This window comes from Oncorhynchus mykiss, chromosome 9 (genome assembly GCF_057628025.1).
Source record: "Oncorhynchus mykiss isolate SJ-2025 chromosome 9, ASM5762802v1, whole genome shotgun sequence".
Lineage (NCBI taxonomy): Eukaryota > Metazoa > Chordata > Actinopteri > Salmoniformes > Salmonidae > Oncorhynchus > Oncorhynchus mykiss.
In genome coordinates this window covers 30,231,637-30,251,858 of record NC_143030.1, presented here as the reverse complement: position 1 = coordinate 30,251,858, position 20,222 = coordinate 30,231,637, and the positions used below count along the sequence as shown (strand labels likewise).

Genomic DNA, 20,222 nt, shown 5'->3' with positions numbered 1-20,222 from the left:
AAGTTTGTGAGTGCTTTTGGTGACAAGCCGAATTTCTTCAGCCTCCTGAGGTTGAAGAGGCGCTGCTGCGCCTTCTTCACGATGCTGTCTGTGTGAGTGGACCAATTCAGTTTGTCTGTGATGTGTATGCCGAGGAACTTAAAACTTGCTACCCTCTCCACTACTGTTCCATCGATGTGGATAGGGGGGTGTTCCCTCTGCTGTTTCCTGAAGTCCACAATCATCTCCTTAGTTTTGTTGACGTTGAGTGTGAGGTTATTTTCCTGACACCACATTCCGAGGGCCCTCACCTCCTCCCTGTAGGCCGTCTCGTCGTTGTTGGTAATCAAGCCTACCACTGTTGTGTCGTGCGCAAACTTGATGATTGAGTTGGAGGCGTGCGTGGCCACGCAGTCGTGGGTGAACAGGGAGTACAGGAGAGGGCTCAGAACGCACCCTTGTGGGGCCCCAGTGTTGAGGATCAGCGGGGAGGAGATGTTGTTGCCTACCCTCACCACCTGGGGGCGGCCCGTCAGGAAGTCCAGTACCCAGTTGCACAGGGCGGGGTCGAGACCCAGGGTCTCGAGCTTGATGACGAGCTTGGAGGGTACTATGGTGTTGAATGCCGAGTTGTAGTCGATGAACAGCATTCTCACATAGGTATTCCTCTTGTCCAGATGGGTTAGGGCAGTGTGCAGTGTGGTTGAGATTGCATCGTCTGTGGACCTATTTGGGCGGTAAGCAAATTGGAGTGGGTCTAGGGTGTCAGGTAGGGTGGAGGTGATATGGTCCTTGACTAGTCTCTCAAAGCACTTCATGATAACGGATGTGAGTGCTACGGGGCGGTAGTCGTTTAGCTCAGTTACCTTAGCTTTCTTGGGAACAGGAACAATGGTATAGGGATTATAGGGATAGGGTATAGGTATAGGGATTGATTGAATATGTCCGTAAACACACCGGCCAGCTGGTCTGCGCATGCTCTGAGGGCGCGGCTGGGGATGCCGTCTGGGCCTGCAGCCTTGCGAGGGTTAACACGTTTAAATGTCTTACTCACCTCGGCTGCAGTGAAGGAAAGACCGCATGTTTTCGTTGCAGGCCGTGTCAGTGGCACTGTATTGTCCTCAAAGCGGGCAAAAAAGTTATTTAGTCTGCCTGGGAGCAAGACATCCTGGTCCGTGACTGGGCTGGATTTCTTCCTGTAGTCCGTGATTGACTGTAGACCCTGCCACATGCCTCTTGTGTCTGAGCCGTTGAATTGAGATTCTACTTTGTCTCTGTACTGGCGCTTAGCTTGTTTGATAGCCTTGCGGAGGGAATAGCTGCACTGTTTGTATTCGGTCATGTTACCGGACACCTTGCCCTGATTAAAAGCAGTGGTTCGCGCTTTCAGTTTCACACGAATGCTGCCATCAATCCACGGTTTCTGGTTAGGGAATGTTTTAATCGTTGCTATGGGAACGACATCTTCAACGCACGTTCTAATGAACTCGCACACCGAATCAGCGTATTCATCAATGTTGTTATCTGACGCAATACGAAACATCTCCCAGTCCACGTGATGGAAGCAGTCTTGGAGTGTGGAGTCAGCTTGGTCGGACCAGCGTTGGACAGACCTCAGCGTGGGAGCCTCTTGTTTTAGTTTCTGTCTGTAGGCAGGGATCAACAAAATGGAGTCGTGGTCAGCTTTTCCGAAAGGGGGGCGGGGCAGGGCCTTATATGCGTCGCGGAAGTTAGAGTAACAATGATCCAAGGTCTTTCCTCCCCTGGTTGCGCAATCGATATGCTGATAAAATTTGGGGAGTCTTGTTTTCAGATTAGCCTTGTTAAAATCCCCAGCTACAATGAATGCAGCCTCCGGATAAATCGTTTCCAGTTTGCAGAGAGTTAAATAAAGTTCGTTCAGAGCCATCGATGTGTCTGCTTGGGGGGGGATATATACGGCTGTGATTATAATCGAAGAGAATTCTCTTGGTAGATAATGCGGTCTACATTTGATTGTGAGGAATTCTAAATCAGGTGAACAGAAGGATTTGAGTTCCTGTATGTTTCTTTCATCACACCATGTCACGTTGGCCATGAGGCATACGCCCCCGCCCCTCTTCTTACCAGAAAGATGTTTGTTTCTGTCTGCGCGATGCGTAGAGAAACCCGTTGGCTGCACCGCTTCGGATAGAGTCTCTCCAGTGAGCCATGTTTCAGTGAAGCAAAGGACGTTACAGTCTCTGATGTCCCTCTGGAATGCTACCCTTGCTCGGATTTCATCAACCTTGTTGTCAAGAGACTGGACATTGGCAAGAAGAATGCTAGGGAGTGGTGCGCGATGTGCCCGTCTCCGGAGTCTGACCAGAAGACCGCCTCGTTTCCCTCTCTTTCGGAGTCGTTTTTTTGGGTCGCTGCATAGGATCCACTCCGTTGTCCTGTTTGTAAGGCAGAACACAGGGTCCGCGTCGCGAAAAACATATTCTTGGTCGTACTGATGGTACTGATGGTGAGTTGACGTTGCTCTTATATTCAGTAGTTCTTCTCGACTGTATGTAATGAAACCTAAGATGACCTGGGGTACTAATGTAAGAAATAACACGTAAAAACACGTAAAAAAACAAAAAACTGCATAGTTTCCTAGGAACGCGAAGCCCATTGCCCATTCACCCACACACACAATCCTTGTCTCTAAGTGGATTTAACAAGTGACACCAATAAGGGACCATAGCTTTCACCTGGATTCACCTGGTCGGCCTGTCATGGAAAGAGCAGGTGTTCATAATGGTTTGTATACTCAGTGTATGTACTTGGGGCCCAGACATGATATTGTGTGCTTTTTGTCCCTCTTAGGCCGTCGTACAAATGGAAGCGTCAGGTGACCCAGCGGCAACCCTCTATGTCCAAGAAGAGGAAGATGTCTCTGCTGTTTGACCACCTGGACTCCTGTGAGCTGGCCACACACCTCACCTACCTGGAGTACAAGTCATTCTGCAAGATACTGGTAGGCGGGGCTATGGGGAAGCACTGTGCCTGTCCACCAGATCTGGGTTCATAGTAATGGTTTACTTTCAAATCGTTAAACTTGCGCTTGATTGACCTTCCCTGGTACAGCATAACTACTGGAATACCTCGTCCACCTGTCACTCAAGGCAGGCTTAATTAAACAGGTCTGCTGTCTAAACTGCCTTTGCATTGCTCATTCAACATGGGACTTACAATATATATATATATACTTGAATGAGAAGGTGTGTCTAAACTTTTGACTGGTGCTGGATGTTGACTTAAATGTGGGCGTAACTGCTTTTGTATGCCCACTTAATCCATGACATTTCTCTGGCCCCTCCCCCTCCAGTTCCAGGACTACCACAGCTTTGTGATGCATGGCTGCACGGTGGACAACCCCATCTTGGAGCGCTTTATCACCCTGTTCAACAGTGTGTCTCAGTGGATCCAGCTGATGGTGCTCAGCAAGCCCACCGCCCCCCAGAGGGCTGCTGTCATCTCCCACTTCATCAGGGTGGCTCAGGTACACCGGCTGGGGCAGATTGGTGTTGGAATTGTCTCAGTTATTTAATTTGTTCTGAGGGATAACCCACGTGCCAGTCTGTTTGGGCTATCATGTCAACCCCCTCGTCACTCGTTGTCATGTTTGGCTTGACGATAACAGCAGTGGAGTTGGCAAGAGCACAAGCAGATCTGGGACCAGGCCAGTAGGCTCTACCTCGAGGTCATAAACAAATGTCACTGGTTAATATTAGACAGTAAATGTCACTGGTTAACTTTAGGCAAATAATCCCAGTTGGTTATGGTTAGGTGAAAGGGTTTGGATTGTTGTAAAGCCTTGTGTTAGCGGTTGAGATAGGGAGTTTTGTCACGGAGAGGAAAGGGATGGAGATGCAGATATGGACAGATATTGGATACATGCCAAACTAACCTTAAGAAGAAAAAAAAAACACGGTTACACCTTCAGGTATTATGAACTGTGTTCGTAGCCAGTTACTGCCCGTTATTCCTTACAGAAATTATACAAGTGTGTTTATCAGTAGTGCTATTCTCCCAGTACTACTACTACCAGTGGGTGTCCCTGATAACAGAAGAGAGGCTATATTTGGATTTGTTAAAGAAGAATGTTTGGAGTGTGTCTCCCCATTCTCCAATGCCACTCTCTCCTCTCCAAAACAAACTCTTCATGATTTATTCACTGACAACCCGGCAGGCTCCCAACCCCCCTCTCTCCCCACCCTTTTAACCCTCCTCTGCCAAATATGCCCGAGTTCAAATAGCCCAGCTGGGTGCTAGCTAGCTGGTTTAGCACCCCGTTTTCTAAATAACGCTCTTCCCAAAATGTGTAAAATGAAGGATTTCTCTCTCTCAATTATTTTTGGATGGTGACAGGAGAAAATGACGGCCAAATATATATACCCGCCTAAAAGTTGAGTGGGTGTATTTTCCAAAGCTGTGATCCTGCTCCAATACATCCCAGGGAGGGGTCACCTCCCGCTCTCCTTCCTGCTCCCGCTCTCTCTTTCCTCTTTCACCACTCCCTCTCTGCTCATCCCTTCCAAATATAATTTGCTCTTTCCCATTCACCTTCTGATTCGCTCAGTGTTTCACCTGAAGTAGGCCCTTTTTCTCTGCAGTCTATCTCACCCTTCTTTTCTCTGCTGTCTCCCCCCCTAACGTCTCTGCACAAATCCATTGTCTTTTTTTACCCGTATGCCCCCTTTGATTTGTCATCATGATGCTTAACTGCATTTCCCATCACACATCAGATATTGTATACGTCAGTCATTATGTAGTTACTTACAAAGCCTTCACACACACACACAGCAGTAATATAGTACATTACTCATCCCACACAGTGGAAAGCTTCGGGCATATCGACAGGATACCCTGATTATTCCCTGTGTTATCGATACCTGTCACTGTTAGTCAGTGGGCTTTATACAGCAGTTTAGTACAGCCTCCATCGTGCCACTCTGCCATAACGCTTTGCCCATTGATCGGAGTGACCGGGCAGGTATTTGAGCTTAACCAAATGATGCCCGCTGGCAGTCGTCCTTAAACAGAAGTATGTCTGCAACTGTGACACAATGATTAGAATGTGTGCTGTGCTGCCTAATGTTTGAATGGTATTATTAGATGAGACTCTGCAATATTCTAGTTTAGCGCAAACAGTGCAGCTTATTGCTTGAGGTTTGTGTGTGTGTGTGTGGGTTCGCTGGTGTGTGTATATGTGCGTGTGTGTGTGTGACCTTCCCTGGGTTTTAGTTATCGTCTGCTTTTGTGTGCCTCCAATTTCATCCAATCCTCTCAGTTTCCCTCAAAGAGAAAATAGTCTCTCTCTAAATCACTGTTTTATAACTTGCTTGCTCCTCTCCCTCTGGCTCCTTGTCAATCGTTCCGTCTCCCTCTTCTCCTCTGTCTCTCTTGAATCCTTGTTGGCACCGGCTCTTACACCCACACGTTGGCTTCTCTTCTTCCTCCATTTCTCTCACCCCTCACTCGCTCTCAATGTTTCTCACACCCAGTGCCTCATGTCCCTCTCTGTGAATCTTTGATATTTTTTTCTCTCTCTCTCTCGCTCTCTTGCTCTCTCGCTCTCATAGCTCTCATAGCTCTCATAGCTCTTCTCTGTCTCAGCCCTAGGTTAGTTAATCACTTGGAGTTCAGGTAGGTTTCTGAGCTTAGCAAACAAAGGAAAGCAGGAGGGGTGCTTCAACAGCAAAGACCAGGATTGTATTTTCTCCTTATCCCCCTCTGCGTCTTCTTCTTCTCTCTCCGATAGAAACTGCTCCAGCTTCAGAACTTCAACACTCTGATGGCGGTGGTGGGGGGGCTCAGTAACAGCTCTATATCTCGCCTCAAAGACACCCAGTCACACATCAGCAACGAGACCAACAAGGTGAAATGACTATGCTCATCTCATACCTTATGTACACGCTATGTTGTCACTCTTCGAATAGCCTGGTGTCACCACCACAATTACTGACATTAGCTCACATCCTAAAACAGAAAGGATTAGTTTAGATAACAGCCTGGGAGTGATCAGGGCTATTTGTCAGTTACATGGAAGGGATTGGAAGAGTTATTTTGACTGTCGCATAATGTTAATCCACACACGTTTCCCTCCCCCTCTTAACCAATCCTTCCTCTCCTCCTTCAATCATTCCCCCCCCCCCCCCCCCCCCGGTCCCCTCCAGGTGTTCAACAGCCTGATCGAGTTAGTGACGTCATGTGGGAACTACAGCCAGTACCGCCGCCGTTTCTCCGAGTGCACAGGCTTCCGCTTCCCCATCCTGGGCGTGCACCTCAAGGACCTGATTGCCGTGCATGTGGCGCTGTCCGACTGGGCTGACCCGGGCAAGAGCAGGGTCAACCTGGCTAAGTGTCAACAGCTGTATGCCATCCTCCAGGAGCTGGCGCTGATCCAGACCACACCACCCACCATTGATTCCAACACTGACCTGCTCAATCTACTCACAGTTAGTGAAACATACAGTACCAGTCAAAAGTTTGGACACACCTACTCCTTCAAGGGTTTTTCTTATTTTTAAAAAAAAATGTAAAACTATTTTCTACATTGTAGAATAATACTGAAAACATCAAAACTATGAAAGAACACATATGGAATCATGTAGTAAAACAAAAAAAGTGTTAAATAAATCAAAATATATTTTTGTATATTAGGTTCTTCAAAGTAGCCCCCTTTTGCCTTGATGACAGCGTTGCACACTCTTGGCATTCTCTCAACCAGCTTGGAATGCTGTAATGCTTTTTCAACAGTCTTGTTGGCTGCTTTTCCTTCACTCTGCAGTCTGACTCATCCCAAACATCTCAATTGGGCTGAGGTCAGGTGATTGTAGAGCCCAGGTCATCAGCACTCCATCTCTCTCCTTCTTGGTCAAATAGCCCTTACAATAGCCCTTACACACTGGATGTGTGTTGGGTCATTGTTCTGTTGAAAAACAAATGATAGTCCCACTAAGCGCAAACCAGATGGGATGGCGTATCGCTGCATAATTCTGTTGTAGCCATGCTGGTTAAGTGTGCCTTGAATTCTAAATAAATCACTGACCGCGTCACCAGCAAAGCACCCCAACACCATCACACCTCCTCCATGCTTCAGGGTGGGAACTACACATGCAGAGATCATCCGTTCTTGTACTCGGCGTCTCACAAAGACCCGGCGGTTGGAACCAAAAAGCTCACATTTAGAGTCTTCAGACCAAAGGACAGATTGTCACCGGTCTAATGACCATTGCTCGTGTTTCTTGGCCCAAGCATGTCTCTTCTTATTATTGGTGTCCTTTAGTAGTGGTTTCTTTGCAGCAATTTGACCATGAAGGCCTGACTCACACAGTCTCCTCTGAACAGTTGATATGTCTGTTACTTGAACTCTATGAAGCAATTATTTGGGCTGCAATTTCTGAGGCTGGTAACTCTAATGAACTTATCCTCAGCAGCAGAGGTAACTCTGGGTCTTCCTTTCCTGTGGCGGTCCTCATGAGAGCCAGTTTCAAATCAAATCAAATTTTATTTGTCACATACACATGGTTAGCAGATTGTAGATTGAGTGTAGCGAAATGCTTGTGCTTCTAGTTCCGACAATGCAGTAATAACCAATGAGTAATCTAACCTACAAATTCCACAACTACTACCTTATACACACAAGTGTAAAGGGATAAAGAATATGTACATAAAGATATATGAATGAGTGATGGTACAGAACGGCATAGGCAAGATGCAGTAGATGGTATCGAGTACAGTATATACATATGAGATGAGTAATGTAAACAAAGTGGCATAGTTTAAAGTGGCTAGTGATACATGTATTACATAAAGATGCAGTAGATGATATAGAGTACAGTATATACATATACATATGAAATGGGTAATGTAGGGTATGTAAACATTATATTAACATTATAACATTAACATTATATTAATTATATCATCATAGCGCTTGATGGTTTTTGCGACTGCGCTTGAAGAAACGTTCCAAGTTCTTGATGTTCCTGATAGACTGACCTTCCTGTCTAAAAGTAAGGATGGACTGTCATTTCTATTTGCATCTTTAAGCTGTTCTTGCCATTTATATGGACTTGGTATTTTACCAAAAAGCGCTATCTTCTGTATACCACCCCTACCTTGTCCCAACACAACTGATTGTCTCAAATGCGTTAAAAAGGAAAGAAATTCCACAGCTACTTTTAACAAGGAACACCTGTTAATTGAAATGCATTCCAGGTGACTACCTCATGAAGTTGGTTGAGAATGCCAACAGTGTGCAAAGCTGTCATCAAGGCAAAGGGTGGCTACTTTGAAGAAAAAATATATTTTGATTTCACACTTCTTTTTGGTTACATGATTAATATGACAACATGCAACAATTTCAAAGATTTTACAGAGTTACACTTCATATAAGGAAATCAGTCTATTGAAATGCATGAATTAAGATCTCACATGACTGGGAATACAGATATGCATCTGTTGGTAACAGATGCCTTTTAAAAAAAAAAGTATAGGTGTGGATATGAAAACCATTCAGTGTCTGGTGTGACCACCATTTGCCTCATGCAGCAATAAAAAAAATCTCCTTCGCAAAGAGTTGATCAAGATATTGATTGTGGCCTGTGGAATGTTGTCCCACTAGTCTTCAATGGCTGTGCGAAGTTGCTGGATATTGGCGGGAACTGGAACACGCTGTCGTACACGTTGCTCCAGCGCATCCCAAACATGCTCAATGGGTGACATGTCTGAGTATGCTGGCCAAAAGTGGGACATTTTCAGCTTCCATGAACTGTGCACATGAGGTGATGGTGTCGGATGAATGGTATAATGGCCCTCAGGATCTTGTCACGGTATCTCTGTGCATTCAAATTGCCATCGATAAAATGCAATTGTTTTTTGTCCGTAGCTTATGCCTGCCCATAATCTCCGCACCGCCACCATGGGGGCACTCTGTTCACAACGTTGACATCAGCAAACCGCTCGCCCATACAAAGCCATACGCGCTGTCTGCCATCTGCCCGGTACAGTTGAAACTGGGATTCATCTGTGAAGAGCACCCTTCTCCAACATGCCAGTGGCCCTCGAAGTTGAGCATTTTCCCTCTGAAGTCAGTTACGATGCCGAACTGCAGTCAGGTCAAGACCCTGGTGAGGACGACGAGCACGCGGATAAGCTTCCCTGAGACGGTTTCTGACAGTTTGTGCAAACATTTTTTGGTTCTGCAAACCCACAGTTTCATCAGCTGCCAGGGTGACGGGTCTCAGACAATCCCGCAGGTGAAGCCGGATGTGGAGGTCCTGGACTGACGTGGTTACACAGGGTCTGCGGTTGTGAGGCCGGTTAGGCATACTGCCAAATTTGCTAAAATGATGTTATGCTTATGGTAGAGAAATTAACATTCAAGAACTCTGGTGGACATTCCTGAAGTCAGCATGCCAATTGCACGCTCCCTCACAATTTGAGACATGTGGCATTGTGTTGTGTGGCAAAACTACACATTTTAGTGGCCTTTTGTTGTCCCCAACACACACACACACACACACACACACACACACACATATATATATATATATAGCAAATGAATGGAATCAATGATGGCTTGTGGATAAAATCAAAGCAAAATCTAATTTTATTGGTCACAAACGCGTGATTAGCAGATGTTATTGCAGGTGTAGCAAAATGCTTGTGCTTCTAGCTCCGACAGTGCAGTAATGTCTAACAAGTAACAAATTACACAACATATACCCAATACACACAAATTTAAGTAGGAAGGAATTAAGACTACATGCATATGGACGAGCGATGTCCGAGAGGAACGGACTAAGATGCAGTAGAATAGTATAGAAAAACAGTATATGGGGTGGCAGGTAGCCTAGTGGTTAGAGCGTTGGACTAGTAACCAAAAGGTTGCTAGATCGAATCCCTGAGCTGACAAGGTAAAAATCTGTCGTTCTGCCCCTGAACAAGGCAGTTGTTCCTAGGCCGTCATTATAAATAAGAATTTGTTCTTAACTGACTTGCCTAGTTAAATAAAGGTTAAAGAAATATACATATGAGATGAGCAATGCCAGATATGTAAACATTATTAAAATTACTAGTGTTCCATTCCTTAAAGTGGCCAGTGCTTATATGGAAGCAGCCTCTAATGTGCTAGTGATGGCTGTTTAACAAGCTGATGGCCTGTTTTTCAGTCTGTTTTTCAGTCTCTCGGTCCCAGCTTTGATGCACCTGTATTGACCTCGCCTTCTGGATGATAGCGGGGTGAACACGCAGTGGCTCGGGTGGTTGAAGTCCTTGATGATCTTTTTTGCCTTCTTGTGACATCGGATGCTGTACGTGTCCTGGAGGGCGGGTAGTTTGCTCCCGGTAATGCGTTGGGCAGACCGCACCACCCTCTGAAGAGCCTTGCGGTTGCGGGCGGTGAAGTTGCCGTACCAGGCAGTGATACAGCCCAACAGGATGCTTTCAATTGTGCATCTGTAAAAATTTGTTAGGGTTTTAGGTGTCAAGCCAAATTTCTTTAGCCTCCTGAGGTTGAAGAGGCTCTGTTGCACCTTCTTCACCACACTGTCTGTGTAGGTGGTCCATTTCAGTTTGTCAGTGATGTGTTCGCCAAGGAACTTGAAGCTTTCCTCCACCTCCACTGCGGTCCCGTTGATATGGATAAGGGGGCGCTCCCTCTGTTGTTTCCTGAAGTCCACAATCATCTCCTTTTGTTTTATTGACGTTGAGTGAGAGGTTGTTTTCCAGGCACCACACTCCCAGAGCCCTCACCCTCCTCCTTGTAGGCAGTCTCCCTGTAGGCCATCTCGTCATCGCAATCAAGCCTACTACTGTTGTGTTGTCTGCGAACTTGATGATTGAGTTGGAAGCGTGCTTGGCCAGGCAGTCATGGGTGAACAGGGAGTAGAGGAGGGGGCTGAGCACGCACCCTCGTGGAGAGGGGGATTGTCACTCAAATTTAAGGAATAAGTTGAAAGTGTGAAGGATTTTTTTGTTGTTGTCATTGAAAGAATCTAGTGGGAGTCCAAGGATGGAGAGGGAGCTTGATGACTTAATATTCCCAGTGACCTAATGCAAATTCTAATAGGTTCCAGGGGGAATCAAGAATGACTGACTACCTCCAAAAGCAATCAGATTTCTGCTAGTCTTATTGATAGCCAGGACTGTTCTCCTCTACCGTGAAATGACGAAGCTTCTTTGAAAAGGCATACACTGTTAGAATGTGATATTGCCATATAATTTCGTTTCCATTGAATGCCCTATCATTATGAGTCATGCGCAGTGCTTAATTTGTAAATCGGGAGGTGCCGGAACAAAAAGTGAGTAGGAGAGGGTTGTGGGGATCTCCGAGGTACCGGAACGAAGCATTGCATGTATATCATCACATTTGCGTAGTGGCATAGAGCAGCAGAGTAGAGGCGCTTACAGACGTTGCACACTTTGGGAACATTTGCAGTAGCCTAGGGTGCTGGAAAAATGTGGCCTTTTTCTAAACATATTTCATGCAATTCTGCATCATTTTACACTTTTTTAACACCGTACAAATTATTGGAATGACAGGCCTCTTTGACACTGACTGCCTCCCGAGTGGCTCAGTGGTCTAAGACACTGCATTGCAGTTGCTAGCTTTGCCACTAGAGATCTTGGTTCGAGTCCAGGAGACCCATGGGGCGGCGCACAATTGGCCCAGCGTCGCCCGGGTCAAGGGAGGGTTTGACCGGCAGCGATGTCCTTGTCCCATCGCACTCTAGCAACTCCTGTGGCGGGCCCGGACGCATACACGCTGACACGGTCGCCAGGTGTACGATGTTTCCTCCGACACATTGGTGCGTCTGGCCTCCGGGTTAAGCGGGCATTGTGTCAAGAAGCAGTGTGGCTTGGTTGGGTCGTGTTTCGGAGGACGCAAGGCTCTCGACCTTCATCTCTCCAGAGTCCGTACGGGAGTTGCAGCGATGAGACAAGACTAACTACCAATTGGATACCACAAAATTGGGGAGAAAAGGCATAAAATATATATGTATATACTAACAAAAGAAAAAAAGATTGAAACTGAGAATCTGAGATCAATATTAATGACCTTAAATCCATCAATAGCATAGGCCTAGTTGTGTGGAGAAGCACATTGTAGGCTACAATGTGAGGAGGAAATGAGTCTGCTTTCCAGTTTCACTGACTCGCCCAATGATGCTCAGCTTACTCACAGGTGATGGCTGATGTGTTTGTGCCAAAAGCCTATATTCCTCTCTTGTTTTACTTTGTAAAACAATTACTTCATCATTACTTTGTGAAATCACTTTGCAAAATGTGTTCTGGTACCTCGGAGCTCCCCAGCCCCCTCTCCCGCTCACTTTTTGTTCTGGCAACTCCCGATTTACAAATCAAGCACTGACTCATAGTGATAGGGAAATATTTGGAAGTTGATCAAATATTTTGGTAGCCTACAGCAGACAGACTAGTCTTCTCTTTTCAGCAGGAGCCGTTTGCTTTCCAACCTGTGTTTTTCCTTGCGATTTTGTATTTGAAATATTGAGAAAGGCCTGCTTTGTCTGCATTCTGTTCATTGACAGATTTGCCTCACGTTCCTGACTGTAGGCGATGCCTTGTTATTGGGCTACACCCAATCCACAGCTAAATTATAGGCAGTCTGATGGTGTAGTAGGCTATTTGGACTTATTTAGTTTATTTCTGACAGACTGCAGTTATTTTAGAACTTCGACAAATTTGATTTCCGATTTATCCCGGGTGCTGCAGTTCCTCCAGAACCCTTTCTGCGTCTATGATCCTATAAGGAAATACATTATGAAGTGCAACACTGGAGAGATGAGAGTTGCAGAGTTGCAGTCTATCAGAGCAGAGAGAGGGAGAGAATACTGTAGAAAGGGAATCTCATTCTAATTCTGCGAGAGATAGAGTTGAGCTTCTCACACAGCCACGTGTTGGTCTCAAACAGGTTGTAATGTTGCTCAAACCGTAAGCCCAGGCCGGTCCAACCCGAATATTCATACTATTATTATTATTCATATTATTCTTCTTATTATTATTATTATCATCGCTTTTATTCGAATTTTAACAAAATTTGAAAATGATTTTTCATGCCATGAGAGGTAGCGGATCTGTCAAAATAGGTTCCGGAATGAAATAGTCCAAAACGGAGATGTACAGGATCCTGTTCCGAATTATGAACTGGTCATGTGTCTGTTTTTAGCTATGACCCGATGGTGTACTGCTCTCGTTCTGGTTTGCGGAGTGAAAAGCTATTCTCTTTTTCTGGTTTGCACCTAATCTCTCTCGCTCTCTGTCGCGCGCTCTCTCTCGACTTCTTCCCCTCTTCTTTCTCTCGCTCGCTCTGAGAAACAGGAAATAACTTGACAGTCTTGACAATCATCTTATTCACGGACTTTCATACAGTTTATTCAACTTCAGGTTCGTTTGGATAGACGTTAGGAGATTGAGTTAAGCCAATGCGCTTGAAACCATGGCAATACGGTTCACCTTGGAGTAGCCTTCAAGTCTGCCAGTCCAATATTTTTCACCTACTTTATTATTCATTGATGACCTGTCCAAGGAAGGTGATTCCATGGTCCTTGATATGAGAGAATCGCTATATAATTACTAACCCCACATCCTATGGGGTTAGTACACTGTTGGTTTTTCCACCTCGTTCTATGCATTTCAACTGAAAAGGAAGTAGCTCTGAGGTAAATGGGTCGTTTTAAAGTTTGGCTACTGCAAAGTAATAGTATACCTCTTAAAACAACAAGACCTTTTATTTTATTTTGATCTCCTCTCCTCTGTTGTCATGGTATCCACATGCTATATTAATACAGTTACCATGTTGCAGGTGTCTCTGGACCAGTACCACACCGAGGAGGAGATCTACCAGCTGTCTCTACAGAGAGAGCCACGCAGTGCTAAACCAGCAGTGAGCGCTATGGGTCAATAGGAAACAAATGTGTCCTTATGGCCAATAAGAAGCCATTTAAAAATGTTTTTATTATATCTTGTAGATAGTTCATGTGTTTTTACAATTTAAATATGGAAGTCGATGTATTCTAATAGCTTATAGGAAACCAATGTGTTAATTTTCTCATGACATTTGAACACCCTTGCTCTCTCATGTTCAACTTTCCCTTTTATTGATTCTAGGAAGTCTCTGGAGAATTGATGCTCTTGTCTTCTCATTGGTCTGGCAGAACTCTGGCCCTGCCCCTGCCCCCGCTCCCGCCCCCAAGCCCTCTATGATTGACGAGTGGGCAGCGTCGGTGAAGCCCAAAGCAGACCCTGCGGTCATCAACAAACACATAGAGAAGATGGTGGACGTACGTTATGCTAGCTAAGGCTCTCTGTTTAGTTGAACCAACAAATTACAAGTTGTTGAAGGAACGTTATTGGCTTGGTACATAGTAGTTATCCTCTCCACTACCCTCTTATTAATAACAACAAGTCACAGGAATGACAACCATAGTACTCTTTGTTTTGAATGTCAGATATGTTGAAGTGATGTGTGTTTCCACGGTTACAGTCTGTCTTCAAGAACTTTGACACGGACGGGGATGGTCACATCTCCAGGGAGGAGTTTGAGATCATCAGGGACAACTTCCCCTACCTCAGCAAGTTTGGAGAACTGGACAAGAACCAGTGAGAGACAAAATTATCTTGGCAACTGCTACCATAGGCTACGTAGCAACAGTCACGTATAACTGATATTGTAACCATACTATGCGTAATAGTGTCACACAGATTAGGGAAGGAGACATTATGTTAATTTTCTCTTTCTCTCTGTCTGTCTGTGTGTCTCTGTCTCTCTCTCTGTCTCTGTCTCTCTCTCTGTCGCTGTCTCTCTCTCTGTCGCTGTCTCTCTCTCTGTCGCTGTCTCTCTCTCTGTCGCTGTCTCTCTCTCTGTCGCTGTCTCTCTCTCTGTCGCTGTCTCTCTCTCTGTCGCTGTCTCTCTCTCTGTCGCTGTCTCTCTCTGTCGCTGTCTCTCTCTCTGTCGCTGTCTCTCTCTCTGTCGCTGTCTCTCTCTCTGTCGCTGTCTCTCTCTCTGTCGCTGTCTCTCTCTCTGTCGCTGTCTCTCTCTCTGTCGCTGTCTCTCTCTCTGTCGCTGTCTCTCTCTCTGTCGCTGTCTCTCTCTCTGTCGCTGTCTCTCTCTCTCTCTCTGTCGCTGTCTCTCTCTCTATCGCTGTCTCTCTCTCTCTCTCTCTGTCGCTGTGTCTCTCTCTCTCTCTCTGTCGCTGTGTCTCTCTCTCTCTCTGTCGCTGTGTCTCTCTCTCTCTGTCGCTGTGTCTCTCTCTCTCTGTCGCTGTGTCTCTCTCTCTGTGTGTCGCTGTGTGTCTCTCTCTGTGTGTGTCGCTGTGTCTCTCTCTATCTGTGTGTCGCTGTGTCTCTCTATCTGTGTGTCGCTGTGTCTCTCTCTGTGTGTCTCTCTCTCTGTGTGTCTCTGTCTCTCTCTCTGTCTCTGTCTCTCTCTCTGTCTCTCTCTCTGTCGCTGTCTCTCTCTCTGTCTCTCTCTCTGTCGCTGTCTCTCTCTCTGTCTCTGTCTCTCTCTCTGTCGCTGTCTCTCTCTCTGTCGCTGTCTCTCTCTCTGTCGCTGTCTCTCTCTCTGTCGCTGTCTCTCTCTCTGTCGCTGTCTGTCTCTCTGTCGCTGTCTGTCTCTCTGTCGCTGTCTGTCTCTCTGTCGCTGTCTGTCTCTCTGTCGCTGTCTCTCTCTCTGTCGCTGTCTCTCTCTCTGTCGCTGTCTCTCTCTCTGTCGCTGTCTCTCTCTCTGTCGCTGTCTCTCTCTCTGTCGCTGTCTCTCTCTCTCTCTCTGTCGCTGTCTCTCTCTCTCTCTCTCTGTCGCTGTGTCTCTCTCTCTCTCTGTCGCTGTGTCTCTCTCTCTCTGTCGCTGTGTCTCTCTCTCTGTGTGTCGCTGTGTCTCTCTCTCTGTGTGTCGCTGTGTGTCTCTCTCTGTGTGTGTCGCTGTGTGTCTCTCTCTGTGTGTCGCTGTGTCTCTCTCTATCTGTGTGTCGCTGTGTCTCTCTATCTGTGTGTCGCTGTGTCTCTCTATCTGTGTGTCGCTGTGTCTCTCTCTGTGTGTCTCTCTCTCTGTGTGTCGCTGTGTCTCTCCCTCTCTGTGTCTGTGTCCCTGTGTGTCTGTCTGTCTCTCACTCTCTCTTTCTCATTCTCATTCTCTCACTCTCACTCACCAGAGATGGGAAGATCAGCAGAGAGGAGATGATTGACTATTTCATGAAGGCCAGCTCTCTGCTCAACTGTAAGATGGGCTTCATCCACACCTTCACAGAGACCACCTACGTCAAGCCCACCTTTTGTGAACACTGCACTGGCTTTGTGAGTGCACTGTCAGTTTGACCATCTATAAATCCATCCTCACTCCTATGTACAACACAGATCCCTGCCTGAGTTAAATGGATTGATGAATTGATTGACAAAGGGATGCTTTTAATGCTGATATAGACCCTTAGTCAAAATGGCTCTGGCTCTTTGAATACTCACTGCTATAGACTATTAGGTCCATATTCCCATACCATTCCCTGCTGTCTTTAAAAGTCATTTTTAAATGTATTGATTGAGGGACAGAATGGCGTGGATGGCTATGGTCACGTCTGGCCACCATGACTATGCAGCAATATTGTGGGAGTTCTAGACAAATACCTAATTACAACATTGGCACATTTTTATTTGACAAGGAAAAGACCCTTGACGTTAGAAACCCTGGCAAGAGGTCAGCAGGAAGTAGTTACCGTGCACATACAACCCAAGCAAAAATACAACACATTAAAGATCAATTGCAAAGGTAAATAAAATTGCCTTCCATCAGAGCTTGAAACTCAGCAAGCGATACCCTCTCCTCCTGTTCTAAAGTTTTTCTTTTTTTTTGCTCAGCTGGCTCCAAGACAAAGGAGCATTATTAGGAGAATGATCCTTCTTCCCGTTTCAGTCCTGGTCTTTCGGAGCCGTGACAGATGGTAGCACCTGAGAACCGATACTAAGTGCCTGCGTTATTATTCGGCATCATCATTGGGTCTGGTCTCAACCATGGCAATTATTTGGAGATACAGTTGATGGTAGTGAGATACTGGAGGTTATACAGCAGGCTCCTTGACAAGACCTGCTGTTTTTCATGTGGTGGTGAGAGGAGAGAGAGGTGTCAGAGGGCTTCAGAGGATCTCTGTTGTCTCACACAACGCCAGTGAGTCAGGGGGCTGTAATGAGGGCGAGAGTGTTGGCTTTGATACTGAACTGGGCGACAGCTCCTGAAATTGCACCAAAAACTCCTGACTGGTACAAAGACCGAGGGAAGCGAGGTGCAACGCATTGAAAAACATACACCGTGACTCATACACACGTTCTCTCATCTTGCACGTGTCTCCCCCCCCCCCCCCCCACACACACACTGCTGATTCACATGCCATTCAGAGAAAAATACTATGGAAAAATGGGGGGGGGGGGGGGGGGGGTTGAAATGTGCAAAGCATTCCAGCTACTTCCTCTCTGCCTGCTTTCCTGTTGGCTTCGGGTCAAACATAATACCTAGGCTTCCAATTTTTCAGAGAGAACGCGGTGAGCAAAAAACAAGCTGCCCAGCACCATTTCTGGAGTTCAGTTGCCTTGGGTGACTCGGGCATAACTTCGTAACCCGACGTTGTTTTTAATGTCTCTCTTCTGACAGCCCCCCGCTGTCGTCTTATCACCTACTTAATGGAGCGAGAGCTTAAAGCTCTTGTGAATGGGTCTCTGTGCTCTCTGTGTCGTTCCAGCTGGGAGATGGAGGGTGCATCCATCATGGTATCCCATTCCCTATATTTTACCTGGGCCCTGGTCAAAAGTAGAGCACTACATAGGAACTGGGTTCCATTTGGTACACAGCCAGGGAGGGAGTGAGTGTTTGTTCTGCTCTGGGGGCTATAAGCTATACATGGGGCCACCTGTAAGATTTGTGTTTAACTCTCTATTAGGCCATGTTTGTTGATATGAGACTTTGCCATGGGGACTCTCTCGAGGTCTTTTGTTCTTGGCGACTGGTGAGCGTTTTTGTAGTCCTCTATTGGTGTAGGAAAGGTGTAGTTTTTTGAAAGAAAATGAATTCTCTTTGAACTTATGGCTGGTAAGTGTTTTGGTGGCATTGAGGCTCTCTGTCCGTGTGTGTGTAGGGTCAGGTTATTTTCTCGGTCCTCAGATCTCTGATGTGGCTGTGATCTCCTGGACAGGTCTTTCATGTCATTGTACCCCCGCGGTGGGCTCCTAGCGTCTGCTTGATCTCACCCCCCCGTCCCACCCCCACCACCTCCCCCTTCCCTCTGTCTCTCCTCCACACCTCCCTCTGTTCCTGCACCTCCCCCTATCGTTCTTCCTCTCTCGTTCTTGCTCTTTCTACCTCTAACGCTCGCTCTCTTTCGATCTGCCACTTCCTGTCCCTCGTTCTATTTCTACCTCACACTTTCTCTACTTCCCTCTTTCGTTCTACCTTGCTCCCTCTCCCCACGTCCACCTGTTTCTTCTCCGCATGTGTCATCCTCGTCTCTCTCTGATCCCTGTCACTCTGCCCTAATCGGTCACTAGACGTCCGGCCTTTGTCTCCATGTGCCAAGAATTTCACGAAGAGAAGTCACAAATAACTTATCTTTCTTTCTCCCTAGATATGGGGCTTCTACAAACAGGGATACAAGTGTAAAGGTAAGATAATCAATACATTTAGCTAACTTGAATAGTTCAAATTGCTATGAAATAAAATAAAATGATAGATTCATCACTCGAACCAAAGGGGTCTTTGAGCTTCATGTCAACAGCGTGGAAGCCATGGTAAATATCTCAGACTACATTACAGTGGCAAGAAAAAGTATGTGAACCCTTTGGAAATACCTGGATTTCTGCATGAGTTGGTTTTACAATTTGATCTGATCTTCATCTGGGTCACAACAATAGACAAACATAGTCCACTTAAACGAATAACACACAAACAATTATGCGTTTTCATGTCTTTATTGAACACACCGTGTCAACATTCACAGTGCAGGGTGGGAAAAGTATGTGAACCCTTGGATTTAATAACTGGTTGACCCTCCTCAGCAATAACCTCAACCAAACTTTTTCTGTGGTTGCGGATCAGACCTGCACAATGGTCAGGAGGAATTTCGGACCATTCCTTTTTACAAAACTGTTTCAGTTCAGCAATATTCATGGGATGTCTGGTGTGAACTGCTCTCTTGAGGTCATGCCACAGCACCTTAATCGGGTTGTGGTCAGGACGAAAGCAAGCTGTCCAGGCCCTGAGGCAGCAAAGCAGCCCCAAACCATGATGCTCCCTCCACCAGACTTTACAGTTGGGATGAGGTTTTGATGTTGGTGTGCTGTGCCTTTTTTTTCTCCTCACATAGTGCTGTGTGTTCCTTCCAAACAACTCAACTGTAGTTTCATCTGTCCACAGAATATTTAGCCAGTAGCGCTGTGGAACATCCAGGTGCTCTTTTGCAAATTTCAGACGTGCAGAAATGTTTGTTTTTTTGACAGCAGTGGCTTCTTCCATGGTGTCCTCCCATGAACACCATTCTTGTTTAGTGTTTAATGTATCGTAGACTCGTCAACAGAGATGTTAGCATGTTCCAGAGATTTATGTAAGTCTTCAGCTGACACTCTAGGAGTCTTCTTAACCTCATTGAGCGTTCTGCGCTGTGCTCTTGCAGTCATCTTCGCAAGACGGCCACTCCTACGGAGAGTAAAAACAGTGCTGCACTTTCTCCATTTATAGACAATTTGTCTTACCGTGGACTGATGAACATCAAGGCATTTAGAGATACTTTTGTAACCCCTTCCAGCTTTATGCAAGTCAACAATTCTCAATCTTAGGTCTTTTGAGATCTCTTTTGTTCAAGGCTTCTCGTGAAAAGCAAACTTAAATTTTGTGAGTGTTTTTTATAGGGCAAGGCAGCTCTAACCAACATCTTCAATCTCGTCTCATTGATTGGACTCCAGGTTAGCGGACTCCTGACTCCAATTAGCTTTTGGAAAAGTCATTAGCCTTGGGGTTCACATAGTTTTTCCAACCCGCACTGTGAATGTTTAAATGATGTATTCAATATAGACAAGACAAATACAGTAATTTGTGTTATTAATTTAAGCACACTGTTTGTCTATTGTTGGGATTTTTTTGTCTATTGTTGGGACTCAAATTTGATGACCAATTTGTGCAGAAATCCAGTAATTCCAAAGGGTTCACATACTTTTTTCTTGCCACTGTACATTACCCC

At 45.8% G+C, this 20,222-nt stretch overlaps 1 protein-coding gene across 6 annotated transcripts in view; it reads left to right on the top strand.

Annotated features, from left to right (window-relative positions):
* The window catches only part of LOC110531842 (RAS guanyl-releasing protein 2), a 79,483-nt gene that overhangs the window by 46,962 nt on the left and 12,299 nt on the right, over nt 1-20,222 (top strand). For all 6 annotated transcript variants that reach the window (XR_005053217.2, XR_005053218.2, XM_090183941.1 and 3 more), the window contains exons 6-14: nt 2,812-2,962; nt 3,314-3,487; nt 5,750-5,866; nt 6,165-6,446; nt 13,820-13,900; nt 14,172-14,297; nt 14,501-14,616; nt 16,164-16,305; nt 18,615-18,651. Coding sequence is in view for 4 of the 6 variants with exons in the window: in XM_090183941.1 (XP_090040067.1) it covers nt 2,812-2,962; nt 3,314-3,487; nt 5,750-5,866; nt 6,165-6,446; nt 13,820-13,900; nt 14,172-14,297; nt 14,501-14,616; nt 16,164-16,305; nt 18,615-18,651 (1,226 nt within the window). In the remaining 2 variants the exon portion in view is untranslated. The remainder of the gene's footprint in view (nt 1-2,811; nt 2,963-3,313; nt 3,488-5,749; nt 5,867-6,164; nt 6,447-13,819; nt 13,901-14,171; nt 14,298-14,500; nt 14,617-16,163; nt 16,306-18,614; nt 18,652-20,222) is intronic.